A 26,848-nucleotide genomic window follows, 5' to 3' on the forward strand; every position below is an offset into this window, starting at 1 on the left:
CATGTAAGTTAAGGGATGATGAAACCGATATTTAAGAACTTAAAATCTTTTAGTAGATTTCATTAATTTTTCATAAATTATACCCACACTTTGAGGAGAAGAAAAGGAAATTTTCAAGTACTGCTTTACGTAATATTTCTTTTTTCTGAACTGATACCTTAAGGGTGTTTAGTTTATGTCCTGTACTTCATGAAGTTTCAGTGGCTGTAGCAGGACAGGTATAGCATACTAAAGAGGCTTTACAAAGGCACCTTGAGAAATTGTCTTTTAATGTTTTTAAAAGAGGTGTCTTATTCCTCTTGCTGTTTTCTCTGTCAATGTTTTGTGAAGACTGACTCAGCAAATTCTGCAACTCTTGTTCCAGGCTAAGAATCTTTTTTTGTGACCAGTGATCCACATTTTGGCCCACAGGAAAGAACGTGTTATTGCCTTACTTTTCACCCCTTTCTGTGATGATAAATAAATGCATTAAATCCTCTGATAGTAAATTGGGCTGAACCACTCTTGCCTTTCTTGCATAGTTTATACCGTGGTTTATGGTAGTTTGTACCAGCATGTTCTATCCAATTCACCTGGGAGGTCTGACACCTTTGTTTCTTGTTTGGAGAAAAGTAAAAAGGAAATCTGGGAAAAACTGCACAGAATACTTAGCAAGTTCCTCCCTTTGTACTATTGGGTTGCAGGGAAACCAAGATGTAGCAAAGCCCAGGAATGCTAGCTTTGAGATCCTGTATTAGAGAGCTCTGCCATTCTGACTTTAAGGTGAGAGGTGTGGTTAGGTCTATACTTTGCGCTGGTTCATCTTTATGCATGCAGCAAAATTTGCTTTTCCTTGCAGGCACCTTTCAAAAACACCAAGGGTCTTGCTGTTAGTTCCAGAGATGTGGGGGTTTTTTCTCTATTGGAATATTTTATTTTATACTGGAAGGAAGAGGTTTTGCACTGAATTTTACTGTGAAATGAAATTTTTGCTAGCATACTAGTTTAAGGCATTAATTTATGTTTTATAAATCAAATAAATAAATGTGCACCTGCAAATCAAGCTGGATGCAAAAGCATACAAATCCTTGGTTAAATGCTTGAGTATGTTCTTCTCAGAACTGAAAGCTGTAGAACCCTTGTTAGTTTTGATGACCTTATATATGAGAAATCTAGATCTTCTTAAGTGCTTGCTGAAGTATGGGATGTTTTGGTCATCATATTAGCCTTTAACTTAATATTAATAACTTGCATTTCCCATGGCATTATCATGTGAAATGTATGGTCCAGAGTTTGGGATTATAGGTCTTTTTTTGATCTGTCTGGAAGCAAGTAGAAGATTTGGATTTTGAGAGATCACTGGTGCACCATGTACCGTAACTCTGAGAACTGCTGCTGTAATAAGATTTTATATTGCTCCTTTGGAAATGTCTGCATTGATTTCTGTCAGAGGCTGGATGAAATATTTTTTTTGTTTAACTGCCTGTGTTCTATGCAGATCTTAAGAAAGAGTCAAAGGACACAAAGCCAGGTTTTGCATCTAATCTCAGCTGTCTCCCCAGTATTCAGAAGTATTCTTCTCCAAGCGTATGCAGTAGCCTTACCTAAGTGTTTTTCATGTATTAAATATTATAAATAACATAGTTAAAAAATGTTGTGAATGAAGTTGCATGAAATGCTATGTTTTGCCTTGCTGTTCTGTGTTACCAAAGACTGTATGCCAAAGAGTTTGGCATAAGTACAGCCTTTCTTGTACTTTACAAGCTTTGTTCCTTTAATTCCTTAAGTAGAATGGCACTCAGCTTGGCCATAGTTTACACTGCATTTCCTGAGTTCTGGGATTTATCCTCTCTTGTCTACAGCTTCTCACTCTGCTCATAAACCACAATTTGGAATATTTATGACACAGACTTTTGTAACAATTTATGGGAGTCTTTTCTTCTCAAGGAAGATTAAAGTTGACTGTTCCACGCAAGATTGCTGATTTTCCATTTAGAGGAGTTAGGCATATGATAAACGTTTTCAAAGAAGATATTCTATTGGGAGAGCCAGAACTGGTGATTCTGGTTTATTCAAAGTTTAAAAAATGTGTGGGGAGAACAAAATGACGAATTTCATATCAACAGTCATTTTGTGGACTCTCTGTGTCATGGACACTTGTGTAGAAGGTTTGTGTCCCATCTATTTATGCTGGTGTGAGCAGATTGAAAAAAAAAAAAAAGCTTAGTTCATGTTCATTACATTCAAGCTGTTGTCCTTCCCCATTTCCAAAGCAAAAGCTGAAATCTTTCTCAGTGGAATATTATTTTGTGCAGGATAGGGTAGGAAAGGATACCGATGTTTTAGTAAAAACAGCTGCCTAGTTTTAGGGTTGAAACATCTTCTATTGCCTTCTGGAAATGCTTGCTAGAGGGAAAGTTTTGTTTGGCATACAAATATTTGGTTGGTACATGCCAGTCTCTGGATGCAAGTATATAATTTACTGCACTGACTTATGTGAGAGGAGACTGTTAAAAGCACAGTCCTCTTCTGATGGCATGGTTGTCTCCTGGCATTTTCCTTGTGTATTAATTGAACCCTTAATTTTAGAAGATGTAATATATTCAAGACTTGGTTTGTGCTAAAACCCATGGCCACAAATGGTAAGTGGACAAATAAATAATAATGGTTATAGCCGAGACAGAGAGACTGCTTGTGAAAGTGGGCTATTTAAATTGCAGATCCAGGCATACGTGTATTGTGGACGACTGTGATGCTACCCTGAAAATTAGAACATGAATCAACTTGCTCCTCCTCTCCGAGTGCTGAACAGGAGTGGCACTGCTAATCTGCTTTGTGTTCCTATGTTTCATAGAATCATAGAATAGTTTGGGTTGGAAGAGACATTTAAAGGTCATCTAGCCCAACCCCCATGCCGTGAGCAGGGACAGCTTTAACTCGATCAGGTTGCTCAGAGCCCCATCCAACCTGGCCTTGAATGTTTCCAGGGATGGGGCATCTGCCACCTCTCTGGGCAACTTGTTCCACTGTTTCACCACCCTCATTGTAAAAAATTTCTTCCTTACATCTAGTCTAAATCTACCCTCTTTTAGTTTAAAATCATTCCCCCTTGTCATATCGCAACAGGCCCTGCTAAAGAGTCTGTCCCCATCTTTCTTATAAGCCCCCTTTAAGTACTGGAAGGCTGCACTAAGGTCTCCGCGCAGCCTTCTCTTCTCCAGGCTGAACAACCCCAACTCTCTCAGCCTTTCCTCATAGGAGAGGTGCTCCAGCCCTCTGACCATCAAAAGGGAATAGTGATGGTGTTCTTTGGGTTCCTTTGTGGAAAAGCTGTCCTTCCCATATCCTGGAGGTAAAGTTAGCGACATTCACAAATTTCACAGTTGCTCTCTGTCTGTATTATTTGCTTCTGAACTGAAATGAACTGTGGTCACTGAGGATCAACGCAAAATTGTTAGCTAGAGAATTTTTTTAGTAGCAGCACATTTAGGTTTATAATTGTACCAGAAATATTTGTGTCATAGACAAAAATTTCCCTTTACTGAAACGATTGTAGAGAGGCCAACAGTTTATCACAGTGCACTGCAGGAGTCCCTGGTTTGGTAGGGGCTGCAAGCACCATGTATTCCTGCTTTGCTCTGAAGTGATGCCCCTTGTCTGCACCCCGAGGTGCGCCTTCTTTTCCACCTAGAAATTCTGTCCAGGTTCTAACTGAAAAACTGAAATGTCAGCCTTAAAATGAGAAGTGGCAGCCACATTTTAAAAGGTTTTTAGGTACTTAGAGCCTCAAATAGCTGCCTACTAAGATTCCTAAGAATATTTTTGTGCTTAACCTCTATTACTTTTAGCCACCTAAGAATTTTTTTTAAGGTCTGTATGTTTGGGAACCTTTTGAAGTTAAGGAAGGGTAAGTCTGAAGGAACAGTTGAGTGTGAAATGGGACAAAATTCTAATTTGAAAACTTTGTTCTTAAACCTTTTTTGAGATTCGTCTATATACCTGCCCTTGCACTTCCAATTGATGTAATATGAAATAAGCCTGTGTAGTGCAAAATACTCCAAGACTCTTTCATTCATTTTTGGCACAAGTGCTACATAGGAAAAAAACCCCACACAGCCCAGAAAAAAAAAAAAATAGTTAAGCCTTGAAAAAATACATTTACAGTATTGGTTTCGAAACCTTGCAGACAGCATCTCATGAAAGCTGTCTGAATACTTGCATCAAGTATTTCAATAGTTTTTCAGTAAGAATTTAATGTGAAGTTATGCTGTAATTGTAAGTCCACACATCTTTGAATTCCATATTTAGAGACAAAACTTGAATTTAAATGGGTTTTAAAGGAGCATCTCAGATTTTGTCTGACAAGGAGGAGTCCTCTAGTGTAAAGGGATATTGTTGTCTGTTCCTTCCTGCCTCCTAAATAACAGTACAGAGATACTGCCAGGCTGTTATGGCATTTGGGCTTTGTCTGCTGCCCCCATCGTATTTACTAATAGAGATTTGTATTCATAATTTAGCTGATTATTCATTTGCCAGTACATAGCTGAATACTTCTGGCTCACTTGGCAGTATGTGTTTTGGCATAGCAGTCATCGTGGAAGCAAAATGTATGTGTTTGTATTTGGATCTTGTGGCAGATGTGTAATATAAAGGAGCTACCACTTTGGCATGGACGCTTTCCTGGCTCTGCCCACATTTTAAGTGTTCCCTGGTTATGTTCTGTCATCACGGCTCATATTGACGTTTATCTGCCTTTTCATGATGAAAATAGCACCATTCTGTTTTCCTTTTTTTGTTCTTGTGATGTTACAAAGAGTGCAGCATGGTACAAACTGTGTGGAAACAGAACTTTATAATACACTTTTTCTCAACTGCCATATTGGTTCTGAAAACAATTTGTAACCTGTCTCCATTTGGCAACTGAAAAGCAGAGGTTTGCAACCAAGGCTTTAGAATGTGCAGATGATGCAATTTCTGTGCAGAGTCACGTATGTTTAAATTATTCTATGTGGGTAAGCATGTAAGGAACAAAAAAGGTAAAGATAAGAGGAAATACATACTTGCTCCCTTTTTTCTTTTTTGTGGAACTTTAAGCAAAATAGCATTATCTGCAGAGTGGACTGAAGTCTTTCATGTCCCTATATGGTAAATATTAAGAGCTTGCCAAGGTGTGTCTGTAGTTTGCCCTCAAAACAGGGTTTAACTACTCTTTTTTGGTAAGTTAATTTGTTGAATAAAATTCCTGCTTCTAAAGAAAGAAGCAGTTTCCTCTTCATTTCTCATTTACAGGATAACTTTTTCCTGAGAAATTTCAACTAGCCTCCTTCATTTCTGCATTTTTGTCAATTTTAAAGCTACAGCATTGAACAGTTATGAGTATTGGGGTGCTGTGTCTCAGTTTCAGCTAGTCTTCTCCCTTTGTGCAGGCAGAGGAGAGTAAATACATGAAGAAGTCTGAGGACAGAAGGGCCTGGAAGGGAGGAGAAGCAGCAGTAACTTCATTGCTTGTTTCCCTTTACCTTACACAAATGTGGCCGTGCAAACACTACACATTAAACAGACACACTAAAAATTGCTAAAATAAAACTTGATAATGGGGATATTGAGCTGTCTTTGTAAGCTAAATTCTGGCTGTGGCTAATTAAGTAAAAATGCTGCTCCAGCCATGTTATCTGGGGTGCCTTATTATTAAATGAAGGGAAAACATAGGAGGAAATAAAACTCTCTTGCTTTTTTGCTTGCTGGAGCATTTATTTCCCCTTGTCTGTAAGTGTATTGTGAGAACACCAAGCATAACAAATAGTGTTTGCGTTTAGTTCTGAATACAGTGAGGTCCACGATCACTCTTACCTCTGTGAAAGCAATCTCCAAAGCTGCCCAAAGAGTTTGCATTTCTGCATGTGTGATGGATGGGTTCGTTGTTCCAATGAAGCATGGCTGTTGTTGGAGGCCATGGTCACAGAAGAAGAGAGGTAATGAGTCTTTAATGAGGGGCAGTTCTATGGAGGCCTTGAATGCCAAGGCAGAGCTGTAGCATTTCATTTTTTATTTGATGTAGACGGCCAGTGCAGAGACAGTACCTTGTTTTACAAGGGGTTTGGGGTTTCTTTATTATTACAAAGAAGGTGGGAGCTGTATCCTGTACAAACTTTAACCATTTTAGATGTTTTGGCTTAGTTCCCAAGTGTAATGAGTCTGGAGGTTGCAAATGCATGTATTTCTATGGCCAAATCTCTGATCAGATAGGGAAATCAAACCTCTGGCCATGCACAGATGGTGTTAGACTCGCCTGTCTGAGCATCCTGAGGAATTGAGGTCTCACAGGCTGCATACTAACTAGCAGGCAGTGTCTGTAATCAAGGAGAACGTTATGGCCTAGGGAAATTCCTCAGAACAATTCCCATCAATACAGCTAGTAGGTGTGTATTTAAGTACCTCTGAGGATCAGGAGCTTGTGTTGGGGCAGAATCTGAAGGTGGATCTTCTCATCGACCAGGCAAATTCTGTAACTTGTGTTCCCTCCTTTTTCTTTTCTAGACTGCTTGTAGAAATTTGAGGTTGGTTGTGATGAGGGTAACTGAGCCTTTTTCATTCAGATCAAGAAGAAGAAAATTAAGAATAACACCTTTTCTTCACTCAGCTACTCATAGTTGGACTACTGTACCATGGATGTAGAACTAAACACATTGCAAGTCTCCTTGCACATCTGGTTTGTTTAACACTGGTTGTATTTAAGGTCTAAAAATAAGAATATTTTCTCATGGTAGATTTATTTGATATTTTAATTAATTAGCCTAAAGACTGTGTCTGAATACTGCATATGTGGCTGATGTCTGTTTAAGGAGAACATAAAATGCTTTCTTTAAGCATAAAGAATGGTAATTATCTTTTTCCCTTTGCTTCTACTCTTAGGCCTGTGGGAGACAGATGTTACTTAGCAAAGGGAGGGATGAACATAACTTCTGGGCTCAGAAGAAATTAAAATATGGAACGCATCTGCTGTGGTTCACTGACATATCTTTTCTTAGATTTGTTCTTTGAACAAACTTCTCTGAAAGGTGGCAGGAGTCACCAGCATTGTTGATACAGAATCAAAACTAGGAAAGAGCTGTGTGTTCACCAGAAAATTAGACATCTGACTCATGCTTAGACTTTGAAAACCAGAATATATTGTATACCTACCTATTCACTGAACACAGCATTCAAGAGTAAAATATGTAATATGATCACAGTTTTCTCATTCTTGGTCTTGTTTCATTTGTTTAAGGTTTTGTTTAATTTGACAGTTTCACACTAAACAGTTACAGGTTTAAGTATCTAAGGTAATGCAAGTACAGGCCTAGTTACAAATGTGCTTCCTTTTTGATTTGAAAAGTTTGACTGTTGACCTGTCCCTCTTCAGCCCAATTCTTGTACTGTGTTCATCATCCTGGTGTCTGAAAGAACAACACATAAACTCATTTAGAGGAGTGGAGGGTTTGCATGTACCAATATTTAGTTTATTTGAGGTTAAGATTTCTTTTTAAAAAAGTCCTTAAAAGCAAACATTTTCGCTGTATTCTTGTTTGTCTTGCAGGTTGATCCAGCTTTGAAAGAAAAATTAAAACAGAACACTGTGACACTGGAATCTGAATATGAGGTAAAATAAATTGGTTGCTTGGGGCTCATAACCTTGGCTACCCTTGATTACACTGGCCACTGGTGGGTTATATCTGTCCCTAACTAAAATTAGATCAGCCATCTGCCTTTGAGTCACTAATGTCCAGTAAAAGCAAGGTTTTATGTAAAGAAAGGTTTTTGAACATGCAGTGCTTCTTTCTGATCACGGCTTTACTTTGATGTCCAGGTGCCAAGTACAGTGGTTAACCTAGTCTATAAATGTAGAGCTGATGTTGGCCTTAGACAGAATGTGTATACATATTTGTCAACACTTCTACTGCATGAGTTTTGATGATCTTCAGACCAAATTACAGAGCAATGTGCTTGACGTGCTTTCTGTTATTTCTTGCTTCTGAAAGTTATGTGTATCTTTCAAACAACTGCCATTCCTTTTTCACTATTTCAGAAAATTTTATAGAGAAATATTTCATTCTTTCCTCAACAATGCATTTTCTTCAAACATTACTGAGTTCCAAAATGGCTCTTTTGGCCAATTTAATATCCAGAGTTTCATAAATCTTCAGGCCTGCAAAAAGCCATCTTAGGAAAACTGGAAAAAGCTTCCCTGTATCCAGAAACAAAGGATAAAGGTATTTAAGATAATTTTTAATGTTTTAAAATTACTTGGATCAAATGTCCAGCTAACACTCTATCTATCTCTATGGTCTTTATGCTGAACACTGGTTTTCTTTTTCTCCCCATACCACATTCCTGACACAAGCCTTTGAAGAGCTTGATTGCACCCATAGCTCTCGTACTTAGGTGTCCAAATGGCAGTACATGGTCTTGCTAATAAAACCTTTCTGTTATATTACTCTTCTGTGATTTGTCTGAAATAAAAATAAAACTTATCTTTTGTATTTTTACATGCCTAATTTCACAGAACATCTGCCTACCTGCCAGGTTTGTGATAGTGTTTCACCGTTATTGCAAACAGTTTTGGGCCATCCCCCTTCTACAAAGAACTGTGTTTTATGTTTTAGGGAATGAAAAGATTTGATCCCTGGGTCCATATGGAAAGCTCCAATGGAAACTCAAAACATACAAATCCATTAAGTTCTGATTGCCTCTGGGATTATTGCGTCTCTCACTTTCCACAGAATATACTGTAAGGCTGCTGTGATTTATATATGTGGAAGAACCACAAGCAGGAAGAAGAACCACATCTCTCTGTTTAACTCACTACCTAACCTCAAAATCAACTGATCTGTATTCCAATATGCCTTGCTTTCTCTCCAGAAGATAAGTAAATAGTTGCAGGATAATATTTAAATGGCCATAATTGCATTAGCTTTATGGATAAATCGATGGTAATAAAATACAACTGGCATAACAACATATTACAAGCCTACTTGGGTAATGAGGCTCCTTCCTGATGGACAGAAATGACAGCAGCAACCTTATTTTTTTTCTTAATCTAAACTACAGAGTTCCCAGCCGAAATTCTCCCAAAGCTGCATTTGGGTCTTATAGAGGGTAGACCAGTTCAACAAAACAAATGGATTTGCATTTCCATATAACAAAAATAGATGCAGATTATTGTTTTGAACTCTAATCTCAATGTATACTTTCCCATGGGCACCAACTTGCAGGCGCTAGGTATGTTCATTACTTGCTTCATTGAAACTTGTGGAACTGTGTGACCGTGTTAGTCAATGTTACCGCTATATTCTGGTAGACAAAATCTAACTGATTGCTGAGTTACAGCTGACATTTAGGAGAGTAGTTTTCTGTGGACCCCATGTGTTCCAGGCTAGAGGGGTTTTGGTGGGTTTTTTCCCCTTTATTTTTTTATTTGTCCAAAATACAGCTCTTAAGAACATCTTCTAATTCTACATATAGGTCACATTGGAGGATTACACTGGTGGCTGTTAGTAAATATGGTATGATAAGACATCAAGGGCAGCTAAAAAAAAAAGTTGCTGTTTTGATATGTAAAGCCTTATTTTACAATATTATTAATATTATATCTGCAGCTGTTACTGAGGATACCAAGCCAGGTCTTTTGAAGCATGGTTCCCTGATGCATGAAAATATCTATTGGCCCTCCCTAAGACTTTTAAAAATATCTTACTGTCCTTGCAGAAATGAACATGTTGAATGCATACTGAATTATTTTAGAATGTCATAATTTCTGCTATAAGCATACACCTTTATGGGCATATTGCAAAAGATAAAGACAGTTCCAACATTTCAAACGTGCTGAAGTCTGCAGTTTGTCTCCATTGTGGTTGTGGGGATGAAAAAAGTTGTAATCACAGACTTAATCAATTTACTGTGAGGAGATTAACATAAAGACATCTTTTCACCTTCTAATTTACTGAATTATATCTTCCCAAACTATACAAAATTTACTTTATTTCATATAGGAGTATTTCTGGCCAGGATACTATTTTGAGGAAGAAAGAATTTGCATGTGTAATTTGTACTGCATTTCTTATCTCAGATCTGTTAATAATGCCATTTATCTTGTGCCTTGGGACATGCCAGAGGAGCAAGCTACCTTTGTGTGTGTTCTCCATTGTTTATGCATTCCTCTCACACGCTTGTGTGTCCTCATATGGCCAATTAGTCCTTGCTGCTCCCCTTTGCCTAATAAATCATGGCTCTGTCCGCTAGTGACACTGGTACTAATGTGAATGTAGTTGTGCTGCTGAGCTGGGCCTTGTAGAACACATTGTAAAAAATGTCAAGTGTTTGACCTGTGACAAAAGCCTAGAATATTTTATTTGAAAGCACAAAAATACTGTTTGAAAGAGGGGGATAAAAAACTGATTGATGTGATGAGTGAAAAACATTCTTGTGGATGTTTAACAATCAAAGTCCATTCCTTTTCATTGGCTAAATGCAATCTCAGAATAACATTCCTTATTCTAGCACTTGCTTTCTGCACTTCTGTGAAATTAATGGTCTAGTACACACTAAAAAATCTGGCCTCAGTCAGTTACATCAGACCTGAAAATAAAGAATTGTTGTTTAGGGTTTTTCAAGCAAATAAAAACATCTTTAAGAAGAATTTATTAACATTTTACAATGGAAAAATCAGTTAAGTTTGAATCAAATATGTGATATCCAATGGGAACCAATGGCAATTGAAGGCAAAAGGAAAAAATATCACAATAAATAAAAAATGTGAAGAATTGCTATGGAAACAGTAAATGAGACATTATAAAGCAGAGAAGATTGATAAAAGACGCTAAGGACATCAGAGAGTTGTTTGATAAGTAAGCTGACAAGGATATGGGTAAGAGGATGGTGTTGCAGCAAACTAAGAATAAAAATAATGAGGGTGTAAAATCATGAGTAATCATATTGGCAAAGTAGCAACATCCAAAAAATATATTTGTATTTCCTTTAGAGGAAAAAGTCCTTCGTATTCAAATCAGAAGAGACAAGGGATGTTCTTCCAAACCTCTTAATAACCAAACAAGATGTTATTAGTATCTCTTAGGCTCTCATGGTTTATAGCCAAGTTCTGAGAAAATGCTTGGAAGACTTCAATGGGTGCTGAAAATCTCAATCTGGGAATGATAGTTCTCTGGGAATCACTGCTGGGTAGGAAGGTGATATTTTTAAGTTTTCTGTGAGATTTGGGAAGTATCTGGGCAATATTGAGTACTTTTTTCAGTGATATGGAAGAAATTGTAAAATCATTACTGATGGGCAAGTGACACAAAAGTTTTGAAATAGTAAAAGTATGGCAAGGCAGGGACAGAGAGCTGTTCGTATTACTTGGTAAGCTGGGCCCATTAAACGGGCAAAGTACCTTTTAAAAATAGCCAAAGTTGGTTGTTTAAAAAACTGGAAATGCAGGCCAGAGTGGACTGCATTAGGGAAAGCAGCAGCTCTGGAAAAGATTTAGGAGTCAGTGAATAAATAATTCAGATTGATCTTCTACTGTGATGCTGTGGCACAAAGAGCTAATTCAGTCTTTGTGAATATAAACGGGAATGGTAGATGGTAGGAAGAGGTGATTTTACTTCTGAATGTGGCACTGGTGAGGCTTGTACTGAAATACTGGATCTACTTTTGGTGTCCACATTTTGAACAGGGTTTTTAAAATGGGATAGGTTGCAGAACAGGCTGAATATATTAAGTTAGGGCTTGAGCCAATGCCTTAAAAGAAACTTAAAAATTGAAATATTTTTAAAGGTACTGAAAAAAATGTTAGTTATGTATAAATACCTTCATAAGAAGAAAGTGCTAGCTATTGAAGATTTTTTTTTTTAATTGCAGCAAAGATACTAAAATTAGAAGTAAGGTCCATTATTAACAGATGGGAACATCATTTGAATGCAACAGCAAGAAAAAGGAGTTCTCTGTCTTTCAGCATATCAAAACTGTAAAAAACTTCTTAAAGTTTTCCTTCAACTGGTTGCAAGCTTTTGGACTCAGCATGGGATAAGTGAGAGAATATGCTGGTCTGCGAATAGTCAGTCTAGAGAACGCTGCTTTCTTGGCTTAAAGTGTATGAATACTGAGCAGTTTCTGTTCCTTGTAATTTGATAAATCACAAAGGGTCAACATTAGCTCTGGACAAAGTTGTGTAACTGTTTGTCCTGAGAATTACAGGAAAAGTATTGTAATTGCAGTATTAAAATGTTTATTCAGGACAGTTCAAAAAGTAAAAGCAGTATATGGAGAGGTGGCTTGGGAATATAACCTGTATATCTATTGTCTTAAGAATAAAAGCAGAATTTGAATAAGCTCTTCTAAAAAAAGATTCAAGCTACTTCATGCTCATTTGACCTAACTTCAGGGATTGTAGTGCCAGCAGAATGGATGAAACATTTTTTTCAGGAAGGGACAGTGTAGCAATATAGTAATTCATAGTATTAAATGGATGCATTGAAGTGTGTGGACATGAGGACTACTTTAGAAGGAATGTAATCCCTGAATGCCAGTAATTGAAATCTGCAAGTGTCTTCTTGCTGCCATTGTCAATACCAGATGATTACCAATTCTGTTGTTTGAGAATTAATAGATTAGCGTATTGAATTGATTTACTTCAGTGTCTGTGAAGATACTAGTGGCTAAATACCTTGAGCTGTTTGAGAGATGACAAAGATGTTGGGGGAAAAAAATCCCTCCTTAGTGAGTGTTGTGACACTAAATGAGGTTGAGATATTCTTCTTTCCCCCTTTAATCACTTGGTTCCTTCCATGCTCTCTTCTTTGGCAGTACGTTGTCCATCCGAGCTGTTAGATTCCAGCTGTCCTCCAGGTTGTGTCTGGGACGAGTGGAGTTTCTTGCATTTCAGTTTATTCACATGTAAAATGGTCTTCAGAGTTTCTATTTCGTTGTGAGTCTTCATCACTTAATGTTTTGTACAGAAGGACAAAGTGGTGTTAGTTTATCATTAATAGAAGCTGCCACAGGTAAGACAGGGAAAGGATTTTAGTTAAAAAAGTTTGTGCTAGGCATTTTATTCTTAGTGGATGTACAGTCCATAGCCAAGCTATAGTTTGCTTCTTTCCTTATTGACATCTCAAAAGTCTTGTGTGCCATAGTTCAAAATGTGACCAAAGAAACACAAGAAGTTGGAATTTGGTGATGGGTATGGCACAGGAAGAGTTCTGGTGGAAAAGCCTTCTTGCAGGAAGACAGATATTTAGCCTCCAGAAGAAAGTTCACAGGGTATCACTTTTTGCTGATCTTATTTCTGGAATTCATCTCTATTAAAAGGTCCTGTAAATTCTTTCCTGGTTGTGTTTAAAACAAACCTCTTTGCACAGGATTTTCCTTAACTGTGAGCTGTTTCTTTCATGCATGTTGCATTTGCACTTATCCCATAAGAAGACACCGATTTTCTCATAGATGGAAAATGAAGTGAGGCACTTAACAGTGCAGTCAGACAGCAAACATGGTCGGGATGTACAAATTATAAATAATTTCTTCTCCTCACCCTTTCTTCTCTCTCCAAAATAGAATCCTTTGTACCTGCTTGTGCTCCCTGTATGCTTTTTCTTTTTTTTAATCCCAGAGGAACCGACCAGCTCTTATCATGTTAAGGCCAACACTGTGTGTTGTCTCAGTCACAAAAAAAAAAAGTTTGAGCAAGGAAAGTGGCATCCACACAGCATGGCTGAATTCTTTTATTTATTGTCCTAAGGGATGCTGCTAGCTTCTACCAGGCAGTACTGGGAACATTTTCTTATGCAGCTCACTAGGTGGAAATGTTAAGCACTTCTGATATACTAATGGGCCCCCAGTGGGGAATTGCTAGATCTTTGGTATAAAATATCTCTGAAGTAGCTTTAGTATAGTGTATCGGAATTTAGCTACGCTGCAGAGGCTGTATACATTCCCTTCACTGACTGCCTCTGAAGAGGATACAGCAAAACAGATATTTTTGAAGGAAGCTTTTGTCTCAGCAACCAGGCAAAGTGGCTTTTTGCAAGAATACTCTCCTGTTTTTTTTCCTTAGCTTTTTTTCTTTTTTTTGGCCAATTTCATAAACACTATGTGGAATATTCTGTGACTGACAGCGTACTTCCAGATGATGACCACGTGGACACTCAGGCTAAATTTGAAATATTTTAAAAGATTGTTATACAATTCTCACATGTTCTCTGCTTCTCAAATTATTGTTACCCATCTTTATTTAATGCTCAAACTACAGTATAAATGTACTCTGCAGTAGCAAGTTACTGTCAGAGAGTGGATCACTGTCTGTCCCAAGAAGCTTACTGATCAAATGGAAAAATGAGATGCAAGATGGTGGTGGAGACTGACCATGGAGTTTGCACACAATTTTTAATTAAATAATCAAACTTTTAAAAATTGAATGGAAAAGTTCCCTATTTCAACGCCTGACTTCATCGTACATCTGGTAAGACTTGAGTTTTGCCCATGTATAGCTGGGAGATGTCACTGAGAAGTTCAGAGGCTGAGGGAAATGCTGTTGGCAATTCAATATGTAATACTCCATCTTGTTCATAGCATCTTCCCAGCAAGTCATTGGAGAGCCAGTGTCCTGCTGTGCCATCTTACAGCTCTAATATGAAAATAAAGAGTCTTTAAGCATGTTGCAGTTCAAAATACCCTCCAACCATAGAAGGACCCCAGACCTTACCTTCTAAAACTTCCTCTTCATTCTTGCAAAAATTTAAATAGGTTGCCTGTCCTGGTTTCAGCTGGGATAGAGTTAGTTTTCTTCCTAGTTGCAGGCATAGTGCTATGTTTTGGATTTAGTATGAGAAGAATGTTGATAACACACTGGTGTTTTAGTTGTTGCTAAGTACTGCTTATGCTAGTCAAGGACTTTTCAGTTTCCCATGCTCTGCCAGGTGCACAAGAAACTGGGAGGGGGCACAGCCAGAATAGCTGATCCAAACTGACCAAAGGGCTATTCCATACCATATGTCATGCTCAATATATAAACTGGGGGGGGTTGGCCGGGGAGCAGCGATTGCTGCTTGGGAACTGTCTGGGTATCGGTCGGCAGGTGGTGAGGAATTGTATTGTGCATCACTTGCTTTGTATATTATTATTATTATTATATTTTTATTATTATCATTACTATTTTACTTTATTTCAATTATTAAACTGTTCTTATCTCAACCCAGGAGTGTTTCTCACTCTTACTCCTCCGATTCTCTCCCCCATCCTACGGGGGCAGGGGGAGTGAGCGAGCGGCTGCGTGGTGCTTAGTTGCTGGCTGGGGCTAAACCATGACAGTGCCTTGACCCTTCTCAGATAGAAGTCTTTCTGATTTGATTTTGAAGACCTGTTGGTTCAGGTAGAATGAAAGGTAGGTTTATTCACAAGTTACTTGTATACTATACATTCAGTGGTATTGCCGAGACTAACACTCGTATTACTATCCTCATCAAATAGACAGGGGATATTAGCCACAAAGAAGAAACAGGAGGACTTTTTTTCCCTATAAGAAATTTGCCCAACGGTACAAATAAAACAGTAGCCATTGATGTCACTGAAAAAACTATAGCTGAAAGGATTGAAGTTGCTCTGTTAACATTTAGCCAAAACCATAGTTTCTACAAAGAGAAAAGCATTCTGTTTCAGCATACAAATTGACAAGCAAGTTCTGGAAGAGAGATGAGTGGAAAATCAGCAGGAAAGTGTAGATAAGAAACAAAAGTCCTAAGCTACACTAACTCTGTGTGAATGTTACTTGAACTAACTGAGGCCAGGATAGAGGCAAATTGTCCACACTTCCAAGTATTCGTAGTCCTAGCAAGATGTTTGAAATAAACCACCTCTGTGGTGTCAGGAGGCTTTTGTCTCCTCCAGACAGGGACATGCTGTGGAAATCCATATGTTCTTCCTACCAGCCACAGAACTGTCATTTGTTGCTCTTACTGCACTCCTGCACCTTAAAAGGTCATATACCCCTTCAGCCAAGCTCACCTTTATATAGTTTAAAAAGAGCCTACAAATATCCCAAAATTCTGTCCCTGACTGCTCCTCTTCTAGAGGGTTCTGCTGCAGTAACTAGGACATACCTTTACAAAGTTTAATATGATACAAAGTTGGCAAGATCAAGCACTCAAAGTTGGGAAATTCCTTGGTCCTGTTAACTTGGCTAGGTCTTACAAGCTGTAAATTCAGAGATAAACCTTAATAAGCAGCACTTCTCTTTCTGGGACGCATTAACCATAGCTTGATAAAACTTCCATATACAAGGGAAATGAAAACTATCCTAAATGTATTTCATTGCTTAATTAAAAGTGGAATTTGCTGAATTTTGAATGTTTGATCTTGAAGGTGTACTATTGCACTCATGCTATTCTTTACGTTGGATTTTTCAGAGTTTCATTTTTGCTCGACGAAAGAAGATACGTTGAAAGTAAATGACCCATGCATGAGTTCTCTTGACTTTACCCATAGAGCTTGTGAATCCTGTGGACCAAAAAGTCCATCTTGGGTGGTCTGCAGGTGTAATGCATAAATGGCACTGGGTTATCCTCTGATATTTAGTGTGGTTTTTCAGACCTTCTTCATTTTAAGAAGGGAAAATGTCAGATGGGAGGAAATAATTGCAAACCCTATTTCCTGGATGGAAATCTATCTGCCTAATGTTATTTTCTGTTACTTTAAAAATGCCAGGCTGTGTAATCATGTAGTTTTAACCGAGTACTACAATTGTTTGGTTTACCGAGTAATTTGTATTACTGTAGCATCATCACACAAAACTATGAGAGCTCTCTGTGAACATTAACTAAACTCTATGACACCTCTGAGATGGAGGCAAGTCCTGTTCTCATTCTTCAAATTGGGAAAATGATGCACAGACAAGTTGGTGGTGCAGTTCCTTGATACACATCTTTTACAACATAGCCACCTAAAGATGTTTCTGTTCTCTCTCCTTCCTTTAGCTTCCTTCAGCTGTGCTAGTTCAAGTGTTTACATAGTCTATACTTAAATAGGATTCACTCATAAACAGTATGTATTTGTTTTCCTAATGTATTTCATTTTTCTAATTGGGGCACAGCCCCACATAGTGCTGAATTGGCATAATTAAAGGGAAAATAACCTATGGGAAGTCTCTTAAACCAGTTTATCATAGGTTAATTAATTGTGCCATAGGTGAATGTATTGGATCCCACTGAAGTTAGCAACAAAACCTCTGTTGGTTTCATCATTGTGGTTTTTGCCAGTCTTCAGCAAAGCCAAAAAGAGAAGCAGCTCTCTGGATGCTTACATAAAAAGGAAAAAAAAAAAAATTCTTCCCTTAATGAACAAAACCCCCTTTTTCTGGCCATAGCATGCTGCTTGCTGACTTGCTTGTATACTAATGACATAAAAACTAAACATTCTCTATTTGGGAAAAAATACTTCTTTTTAATCTGAGGATTAAATCATTAATCATGGGCTATTAAAACACAGATTATTAGATCACTAATCGCAGATATTAAATTATGCCACATCCTAACCAAAGTAAGTAACACCAAGTTTATATTAAGAAAATGAGATATTGAAAAGGTGGCTTTGGGAAAGAGTTGTAAAAAAAACGATAAGGCCATATCAGTGTGATGATAAAGTTAGGATTTTCAGTGTTAGCCTTATTTCTGTACCTCTGCATCTATACGTCATCACAGAGTTCCTCAATGTATCTTCTGTGGTCTTCAAGATGTTTTGACACCCTTGCAAAAACAGACTGGTTGAATGCATTTCTTTCACTGCATCTTTCAGCCATGAGGATATTCTTCCCTGGCTCATCTTTTATCTGCAGATGGGTTTGCTTACTATAATGGTGGGAAATAATTGTCTCTCTGAATTAGAGCAATTTCTTTCTGTGGTGTTTATCACAGAATCTATTGCATCAAGCTGTAAAGTAAACAGGATTTTCTTATCCCTCTTTTCACATGGGGGAAATGGAGACTAAAGCCAAACATTTTTTGCAAGTGACCACCCTGAATTAACTCAGCTTGAGCATCAGTAGCTCTAAATGAATTTCTGCAGATTTCAGTTTGTTTATTGTGGCATGAAGACTATTGTGCAAGAGTGGAATTCAAACTCTTTTTTAGATTTTATTTTATTTTAAGGCTGACAGAGGATTATGGCTTTTACTTAATATCAGGCCTGGTATTTGACACAGCAATTAAGAAGTGAAGGTCTCTTTACATCCTTATGGGTACCTTTGCACCAGGCAAGCTGTTTAACAGAAGTCTTAAGAGTCAAGTGTTTGGCAAACAAAGTGTTTGGCAAACAGTTTATAATTTTTTTTTGTTGTTCACTGTACCTAACTGCATAGCTGCTTTTTTTTTTTTTTTTAATTTACAGCTTCTGTCAGTCCTGTACTTTTAAGAGGCAGTTTAGCTGATGTAGGAAGTGAATCAGTAGGTTTAATGGACTACATTGATCTTACTTTAAACAGCTAATTTTCAATATCCTTTGGGCTATTTGAAACAAGCAGGAATAGTGGTGCTGGTCTGATCTGATTACATTTCATTGTAGTCTCCAATGATTGACTGTTTAGTACATTTGAATTGGGAGAAAAAGCTTTTTGGTTTTAGACTGCCAGTTCCTATGAATTTCAATTTAGTAAAAGCTGGAAGTGGTTTACCATCTTTGTGTGATTCTCCATGAAGTTAGGTGGGCAGAGTCCAGGTGGCTAAAAAGAAAAAAAGAAATAAAATAAGAAATTAAAAAGGCCCAACCAGTTTGAATGAAAGAGGTTGACTTCATCTGGGAGCAGAACTACCTGCTTGCCTGAATTCTCACTGTGCAGCTCAGGCAGTCTGAAGGAGCTGTGTAACTTTGCAGCTTGTGCTGCACCTAATCAATAGAAGGACTGTCAGTTTGGTCTTATTCTTGGCACTGAGATTAATTTAAAATGTAGCCTACATTGGCTTACATTTAATGTAGACATTTATTCTGGGGTGATACTGTTGTAAGAATTTTCATGTGAGTGACCAAGCAAAAAGGTGAGATTTTATTTAGTTGTATGGAGATGTTGTGGTTTAACCCTGGCTGGCAACTAAGCATCACACAGCTGCTCGCTCACTGCCCCCCGGTGGGATAGCAGAGAGAATCAGAAGAGCAAAAGCAAGAAAACTCATGGGTTGAGATAAAAACAGTTTAATAGGTAAAGCAAAAGCCACGCACGCAAGCAAAGCAAAACAAGGAATTCGTTCACTACTTCCCATCGGCAGGCAGGTGTCAGCCATCTCCAGGAAAGCAGGGCTCCATCGCACATAACGGTTACTTGGGAAGACAAACGCCATCACTCCAAACATCCCCCCTTCCTTCTTCTTCCCCCGCCTTTATATGCTGAGCATGATGTCATATGGTGTGCAATACCCCTTTGGTCAGTTGGGGTCAGCTGTCCCAGCTGTGTCCCCTCCCAACTTCTTGTGCACCCCCAGCCTACTCGCTGGTGGGGTGGTGCGAGGAGCAGAAAAGGCCTTGACTCTGTGTAAGCACTGCTCAGAAGTAACTAAAAGCATCCCTCTATTATCAACACTGTTTTCAGCACAAATCCAAAACATAGCCCCATACTAGCTACTATGAATAAAATTAACTCTATCCCAGTCAGTACCAGCAAAGGCAGATACATGTGAAAATAGCTACACAGTAGGAATGCATTGCAGAACAGATTTGCAGGTCCCCTTTCACCAGTGATACTCCTTCTTATGCTTATCCACATGCAACAGTCATCCTCTATTCTTTCAAAGCTTTATGGCATCAGTTTAGAAAATTGGATGGTCTAATCATGCTGCCTTCTGATGACTGAACAGATACCTGTCCTGTACACTACCAATTTTCACAGGTACTGTCATGTTCCAGTAAGGAAGGTGCTTGCTTCTTGAATTGCAACAGGGTATCAAACACAATCTTTATACTTGACACAATATGTTAACAATCTCTATAAGTATGATGAGAATAAAAAATAAAAATACAGTCTATGTATTCGTTAGAATCTTTAATTCTTTATATTGTAATTGACAAAAATTAACTCTGTCAGTAGATCTCATCTTTTCTGCAGTTTGAGGCAATGCCATTTACTGTATATAACCCTTGGTTGTTTTATTCTGTCAGTATATCACAGTGTGTTTTCCAGGTACCTTTATGCTTTCCGTTGGAAACTGCCAAAATACTTCTTGTACTGCTTTGTTTAGATTGTATAGTTTTGAAATATTTCCTGTTTTGGACAAAATTCCTGTATGAAAATCCTTTGTGAAATTTCAGGGGCAGATTAACATGAACTTTTGGTAGAGATCTCCAGTATGCATGTCTCTTTTGATAGACTTCTTTATGTAGCCTATCTTTAGATTCTACAAGTTTTGTTGTATATATTTTAAATGTTGATTCTTGTTCAGGCTTCAGGAGCCGAGCACCTTTTGGAATAGTTTAGATCCTCGCAGCTGTGTGGTACCTTTGTGTTTAATAAAATCAGTATGCTTCCCTTCTGTTAAAGCACAAGGTTATTTTCAGTAGTTTCCTTGAAGCTTCCATTAGAATCAGGTGTTAAATTCTGAATTTGCAATCAGAGTGGATAGTCACTGCTGCGTGGGATGATGGGTACCTTCCGTCCTTCTCCCTCCTTCCATGTCAGGTCAGATCCCTTCCAGGTGAAATGAACTACCAGCTAATCATAAGATGTAAAAAGTAGTGAAGACAATTCTTCAGAAAGACCTATGCCAACTCCACTGTATAAAAAATTCAGTTGCTCCTACCTTGTGAAAGTCTGCTGTGTTTGTGCATGTGTTCTCATATATCTTCTGTCAAATGTTGCCTAATTTCTTTTGATATCTGACTAACCTCATTGCAATTTCCTCAGTTGTAGAAGTGGCAGAAACCTTTTACATAACATAAACTAATAGCAGCAGGTCTTTTGTGTTCTAGCTATTGAATTATTCTGCAACTATTATTCAAGTCCCTCAGTATTTGCCATTTATTTGGATGTTTGATGGCAGGCAGATTAGACCACATGCTCAGGGCAGGGTTAAGTATTTTCTGGTGTATTTTTACAGCATTTGCTGAGGTGAGGCCCTGATCACAAGCCAGAGGTTTAAATCCCACTGCAGTACATATCATTAAAGGTGTGCAGTATTGCCCTCTTCAGTAGCATGTAGAATAACCCTGTTTCTGGCAGTGGTGCAGACCCCCTCCTCAGCCTCCTGTTGGCAGAGCCCTGTCGTGTCTGATTCTGATGTACCCTTCTGGACTTCAGGCTGGTATGTGAGACTTGAGGTCTGTGTCTGCTGGGAAGGGACTTCTATGTCTCTGCCAGTAGGACTGTGAAAATGCAGTGTATGTTTGTCGTCTTCAACTGCAGCACTTGGTAGGTGAGGTCAGGAGGGCATCTGTTCTTCATTTCTGTGTGCCTCTAAGGCTAGGTAAATACTGCAGTCATTAGCACTTCTGAGTGGGTATGATAGGAGTAGGCAAGGAGGTAATTAATATCTCCATAGTTTTTAAGTATCTGACAGTTCGACCAGTTAGCCTATCTCATGTGTGACTTAGTGAGAGACTTATCTGTGATGATTGGGTGCCATGAGAAACTATGTAGCAGAAAGCATCGCATACCTCTCTCTCAAGTTAAAACCACATGTGTTGAAGGAGATTGCACTGTTACTGTCTCTCTTTGTGCTAGATAATTCATCTTTTCCAGTATGCTTTGTATCTGTGCTGACAGGATACTTCAAGTCACTAATTACTAATCTTCTGTTTGAGCTATACCAATGCTTATCATTCCTACTACTTCAGTACTTGGCAGACTTGCAGTTGAAGAACAGATGTGGAAAACAAGGTGGAAGAAGAAAGAAAAAGTGAATATGAGATAACTTCAGTTGTGTTCAGATGCTATAGTGCTTCCTGTCCTACATGTTATTTATCTTTTGATAAGCAGATGCAGTAATGCCCACCCTAGTCATTTATGCATATGGATAACTCCCAAATTTTTTTCTCTTGTTGTTGAATTTCTCTTGCAGGGTGGATGAAAGTTCATCAACCCAATCGTGATACTGAGTTTCTTGTGCAAAAAGAAAACAATTCAGAATAATACGTACTTTAAATCATGGGGCTGTCAAGGTGACGCTGTTATTTTTGCTGTTTATCTGCAGAAGCTGAAAAAGTCTGACTTGGATAACTGGGAGAACATCAGAGGACCCCGTCTGTGGGAAGATTCCAGGACTGTTCAGAAGGAACGGCGGGAGGCTGTCCGTCTCAAGACAGAGTGACTGAGCCAGCCTACTGTGGTGCCTCTGAAAAAAAAAAAGAAAAAAAAAGTCTCAGGCTGGACTGTCTGATTTTTTAATCCAGTGTCAGGAACAGACATGGGAGGGGGGTGGGATTGCACTGAGCAATTCATGCCCATGTATATATAAGTGACTGTGAGATCAGTCCAAAAGGCACTGTATTACATGAAGCTCTTTGTTTGCATCCATTTGCACAGAGTTCCACAGGCTGTATATATGAATTCTCAATTAAAAAAATAGCTGATTATTCTACTGAGAATATCCCATTCTTTTTCAATCCCTATAATTCAAACCTGAGATGCTTCAGCAAGGAATAACATTTCAGAAGTCACTAGTCAGTACCAGAAGTTATTGTCCTAATGAGAACAACAGTGCTGTCATCTAGATGTGTGTGACCAGATAAATGCTTCAGGGAGCCCCTGCATGACTTCAGGCTCTTAAGCTTGGAAGGGACTCCTGTTCGGAACAGTGAGTCCATTTTTAGATAAATAATATTCTTGTGTTTCATTTCCAGGAACTTGACTGTACAGAGGCATGTACAGAGTGTCAGCTGGTAATTGGTCAAAGAACATTTGTTTAGCTGTGGTTAGATTTTTGTGATTAGTTTATTGATACCTTTGTGCAGGCAGACCCTTTGCACTGGAACTTCTCAGTAAGTTGGAAGAATTCTTCCTCACTAAGAGCTGTGCTGTTTCTCTGTGAGCAGGTATTGTAGTAGCATCTTCTTGAACCACTATATAGTGGCAAAGCTCATCTTACATGTATTATTACATGTATATTTGTGCACACGCACAGAAATTTTTTATCTTTTGATGAATTCTTCTGAAATGCTTGTCTTTTTATATTTGTGTGCTAAATGTTTGCTGTTGGAGGAAACCATGCTAACATTCAGGATCCCTCTGCTGAGACAGTTCAAGGAAGAAGCATCTAGTCAGTTTTTCAGATTAAATGGAAGCTTTTGATCAGGTGTTAGAAGAGACTTGTAAAACTCCTCTTCAGGGGAATGGAGTAGAGCTCAGATTAACATAGATTCTAGTTACAAAAGCATTCAGTGACACCTATATGTAAATCTTTTTGGAACTGTCTTTGGCAGAGGTGTGGTCTTACTCCTCTCTGCTAGATGTGTCAAATGCAATCTAAATGTCCTTTTGGACACTTTATTTAGGGTAGCTTCCTTGTCTCATGTAAATCTTCCCTCAGCACTTAATTTCCTTCAGTCTCTCAGTGATTAGGTCCAGTCTTTGTCTCAGGAAGAAGAATCAACACATTTTTTGAGAGTTGTAAAGCAATTCATAAAGCATTAGATGAAATAGCTTAGTCATGTTTTGTGCATGTTTTCTTTTGATAGAGCTGTGAAGACCATCAGAAAGTGTTGCATGCTATCTGGAACAAGGTTGGAGCCGTGTGTTTCTGTGTGTCCCTGTTCAGCATCATATATATCTTTGGTTCTAAATAAATGTACTAACAAATTAAACCAACCAGGAGAGGAACAAGAGGAGCAATACAAGGGTAAGGTAATAATAAATGCTATAGGGAAACATCTGAAAAATAAGAATATAGAGGCATTTAAGCTGTGCTAGACCTAGACAAGAAGGAAATTGATTTAATTGTTTTGTCATTATTTTTACCTAAAAGATAAAACAACATTCTTAGGCAAATAAGATATAAAATAGGACAAATAAGGAATAATTAAAACTGCATACCTCGTTAAGCATTTTTTCAACTCTTGAATTCAAGTTCTGGTGCAATTCCACTGACCGCAGCAAGAGTGATTGCTCAAAGGACATCAGTGCATTGACTACACTGACAGAGTATTCTCTGAGTTAGGGCCCCTGCAGCACCACTGCTACTGTTATGGTACTAGCTGGACTACTGGAAATTTTTTCTTTACGTTCCCCAGTATAGACCCATCTTGTGTGGACTCTGCAAATTCACTATGTCTTTTCCAGAGGATACACATCTTCCTTTTCCCAGCCTTGACTGAAGGAGAAAGGAAGTTGCCACTGCTTTGCATATCGAGAGGCATGATCAGCTCCCAGTCTTGCAACACTGGCTCACAGCATGGACCAACATTACCCCTGAAATGAACACATGGCTTTCTAGGAACAACATGTGTAGGAAAAGTTACCCCTTCCCCCCGGGGAAGAAGCAAAGATATTTCTCTTTCATGAAGCCTTTAAGCTTATCAGTTTTCTTGATGAACAAAACACTCACTGAAATATCCTGTGTGTTTTTAGTAATTTGATATCCTGCAAAGACTATTTTGGGAATGGTCATCCTATTTCAGCAGGTCTGGAATGTGTAAATAATTACTTCTATGGAAAACACTTGTTATGTCGTAACTTAGGACCCAGTTTTAGTTGGTTGCTTGCTGGTTGTGGGGTTCCCCCACCCCTCCCTTTTTATAGGCACTAAATTTCCTGTAGTTTCGGAGGGCATATTTGTAACTACCTTTGAAGTGGCATCTCTGGAAAGTGATGGATTCATCTCTGAGAAACACTGACATGCAGTTGGAAAACTTTCCAACTTGCTCTTCTCTTCAACTTCCCTTTTAAGAGACAGCCTATATCTATTGACAGTTCACTAAAAAGAATTCCCACCTCTTTTTTTTTTTTAATGCTGTTGACTCATTTATGAATTAACACCCCCCACCCCCCCAAATCCGTTTGGGCAGGTACAGAAGCTATACTTCTCATAAAAAGGGGAGAGCTATTTCAGCAATTTGTATTTACTGCCATGCACTTGGACAATGGTTTCATGTTTTATGCTGTGCTTTTCTTAGCCAGTGAATTAGAAATAAAACTTACAAAAGGGGTGTTGGGAGTCAATTAAAGTCTCTTAAGTTGTCATACATCCTAAAGTAGAAGGCACTCCATAAATGTGGAGAATTATAGTTCACAACACTAGCAAAAGAGGCAAACTTCAATTGGTTCAGGACTCATGCTTAGTTTGGCTGCTTATTTGAACTATCCTTTTGAAAGCCATGTTACTGCACTTCTGGTTATCTCTAAGGCACCTGGGGACAACCTTGTTGAGTTCCTGAACTGTTATTTGAAACATCTGTGGCTGGGGGGGGGTCAGAGGTAATTAAATGCAATTGTCAGTCTGAGACACTGATTGACATTTTTGCATCCTCTTTGGTTACTGGCATATACAGGTCTGAGGGGAATGAAAACAAGGCTTTACTGAGATGTGTGAAGTATTAAAGGGGTAAAAGAGAGCACTGAAGAAGCCAGATCTTCTAGCCAGTGTTGCTGAAATTAGAAATAAAAGAAGGAAGTCTGGCTAGGTGTCTGTGAGTATGTGGACTGAAAAATCAGTTTCAAAATCCCTGTTTTGACAGTAAAGGAGAAAGTGTGTATGTCTCAAAGAAACTGTGGCAAGGTTGGTCTCTGGGATCTCCCATAACAAAAAAAGCAGTAGGGCATAGAAGTGGAAGGAATCTGGGGCACCTGTCTCCAGGAGCAGGGAGAGCTCAGTGTTGCACCAGTGGGTATCTGGCTGGATGGTTCCCAGTGGCAGCCATCTGCAGCCCAAAATGCTAACCAGATCTTTGTATGGGATCAGCCCTGTGGATCCTGCTAATTGAGTTTGTTTCTCCTATAGCACTTTGAATTTGCAGTCTCATGGATGACCCAAAAGAGAAAATGCTCAATATCTTAGTTCAGCTCTAACACAGATGAAGGAGAGGCTTAGCAAAAGCTGTAGCTACTCTGAGCCAAAAAAAAAAAGGTTTCAAAACCTACTTAATAGCATAGCAGTTGAATTTCAAAGCTCCTAAATACATCTGGATGAGCAGCTGGGTGTTAAAAACTTCTAGAATCAAGATGCAGAGAACAATCTTGCAAACAGTGATCCTCCAAGGTCTGGAAAATGGCTCCAGCTACCCAAAAAACATAGGTTATGGCATAGTAAGAGATGAGCGACAGGAGTTTTAGACCAGAATATAGAATGCAGAAACTTTTGAAAAACAGCTTGAACATACCCCATCATTAGCTGGGGACCAATCCCAAAAAGCAGAGGAAGAAATCCGTTTCTTCACGGAGAAGCAGAAACTTGGTGTGATTCAAAGGTCAGTGTTCATTGGATGTTTTACATAGCCACTTTTTGTTTAATTGTGTATGCATGTGTATAAGTGAAACTTAAAGCAGTAGGTTTCACCTTCTGAAAAAACTACATAGACCCTTGTCCTTCTTGATGATCTTGCATTTGCTCTGAGTTGCTATGTTTGAATTTCCAGCACAAGTCCAGGGCAAGTTTCATTTTTATATCTTGTACTTTCCAGAGGCTTTTCTTTTGGTAAGAAATGGGAAAGCCTAATATTGTCCTTTGGTACTAACTACTTTATGTCCACTGGAAAAAAATAAGAGTAAAGAAACAGAGAAAAGAAGGGAATGATCTGAAGTCTTAGGGAAAGCAGAGTAATTATTTTTACATGAAGATGGTCACAGAATTTTCCATAAACTTATGTTTAAAAAGGTTGCTTTTTGTTTTGTGTTTTCAGTGGAAAACCTCTTTTCATCCTTCAGTGGAGAAAGGTT

At 38.4% G+C, this 26,848-nt stretch overlaps 1 protein-coding gene across 1 annotated transcript in view; it reads left to right on the forward strand.

The window, feature by feature from the left end:
• COX16 (cytochrome c oxidase assembly factor COX16) overlaps nucleotides 1–22,400 on the forward strand; it is a 49,074-nt gene extending 26,674 nt beyond the window's left edge. Inside the window, exons 3-4 of the mRNA XM_075712503.1 lie at nucleotides 7,556–7,618; nucleotides 22,173–22,400. Coding sequence (XP_075568618.1) covers nucleotides 7,556–7,618; nucleotides 22,173–22,289 — 180 coding nt within the window. The 3' untranslated portion in view covers nucleotides 22,290–22,400. The remainder of the gene's footprint in view (nucleotides 1–7,555; nucleotides 7,619–22,172) is intronic.
• Nucleotides 22,401–26,848: the final 4,448 nt, after the last annotated feature.

The sequence above is a fragment of the Pelecanus crispus genome, chromosome 6 (genome assembly GCF_030463565.1).
Source record: "Pelecanus crispus isolate bPelCri1 chromosome 6, bPelCri1.pri, whole genome shotgun sequence".
NCBI lineage: Eukaryota > Metazoa > Chordata > Aves > Pelecaniformes > Pelecanidae > Pelecanus > Pelecanus crispus.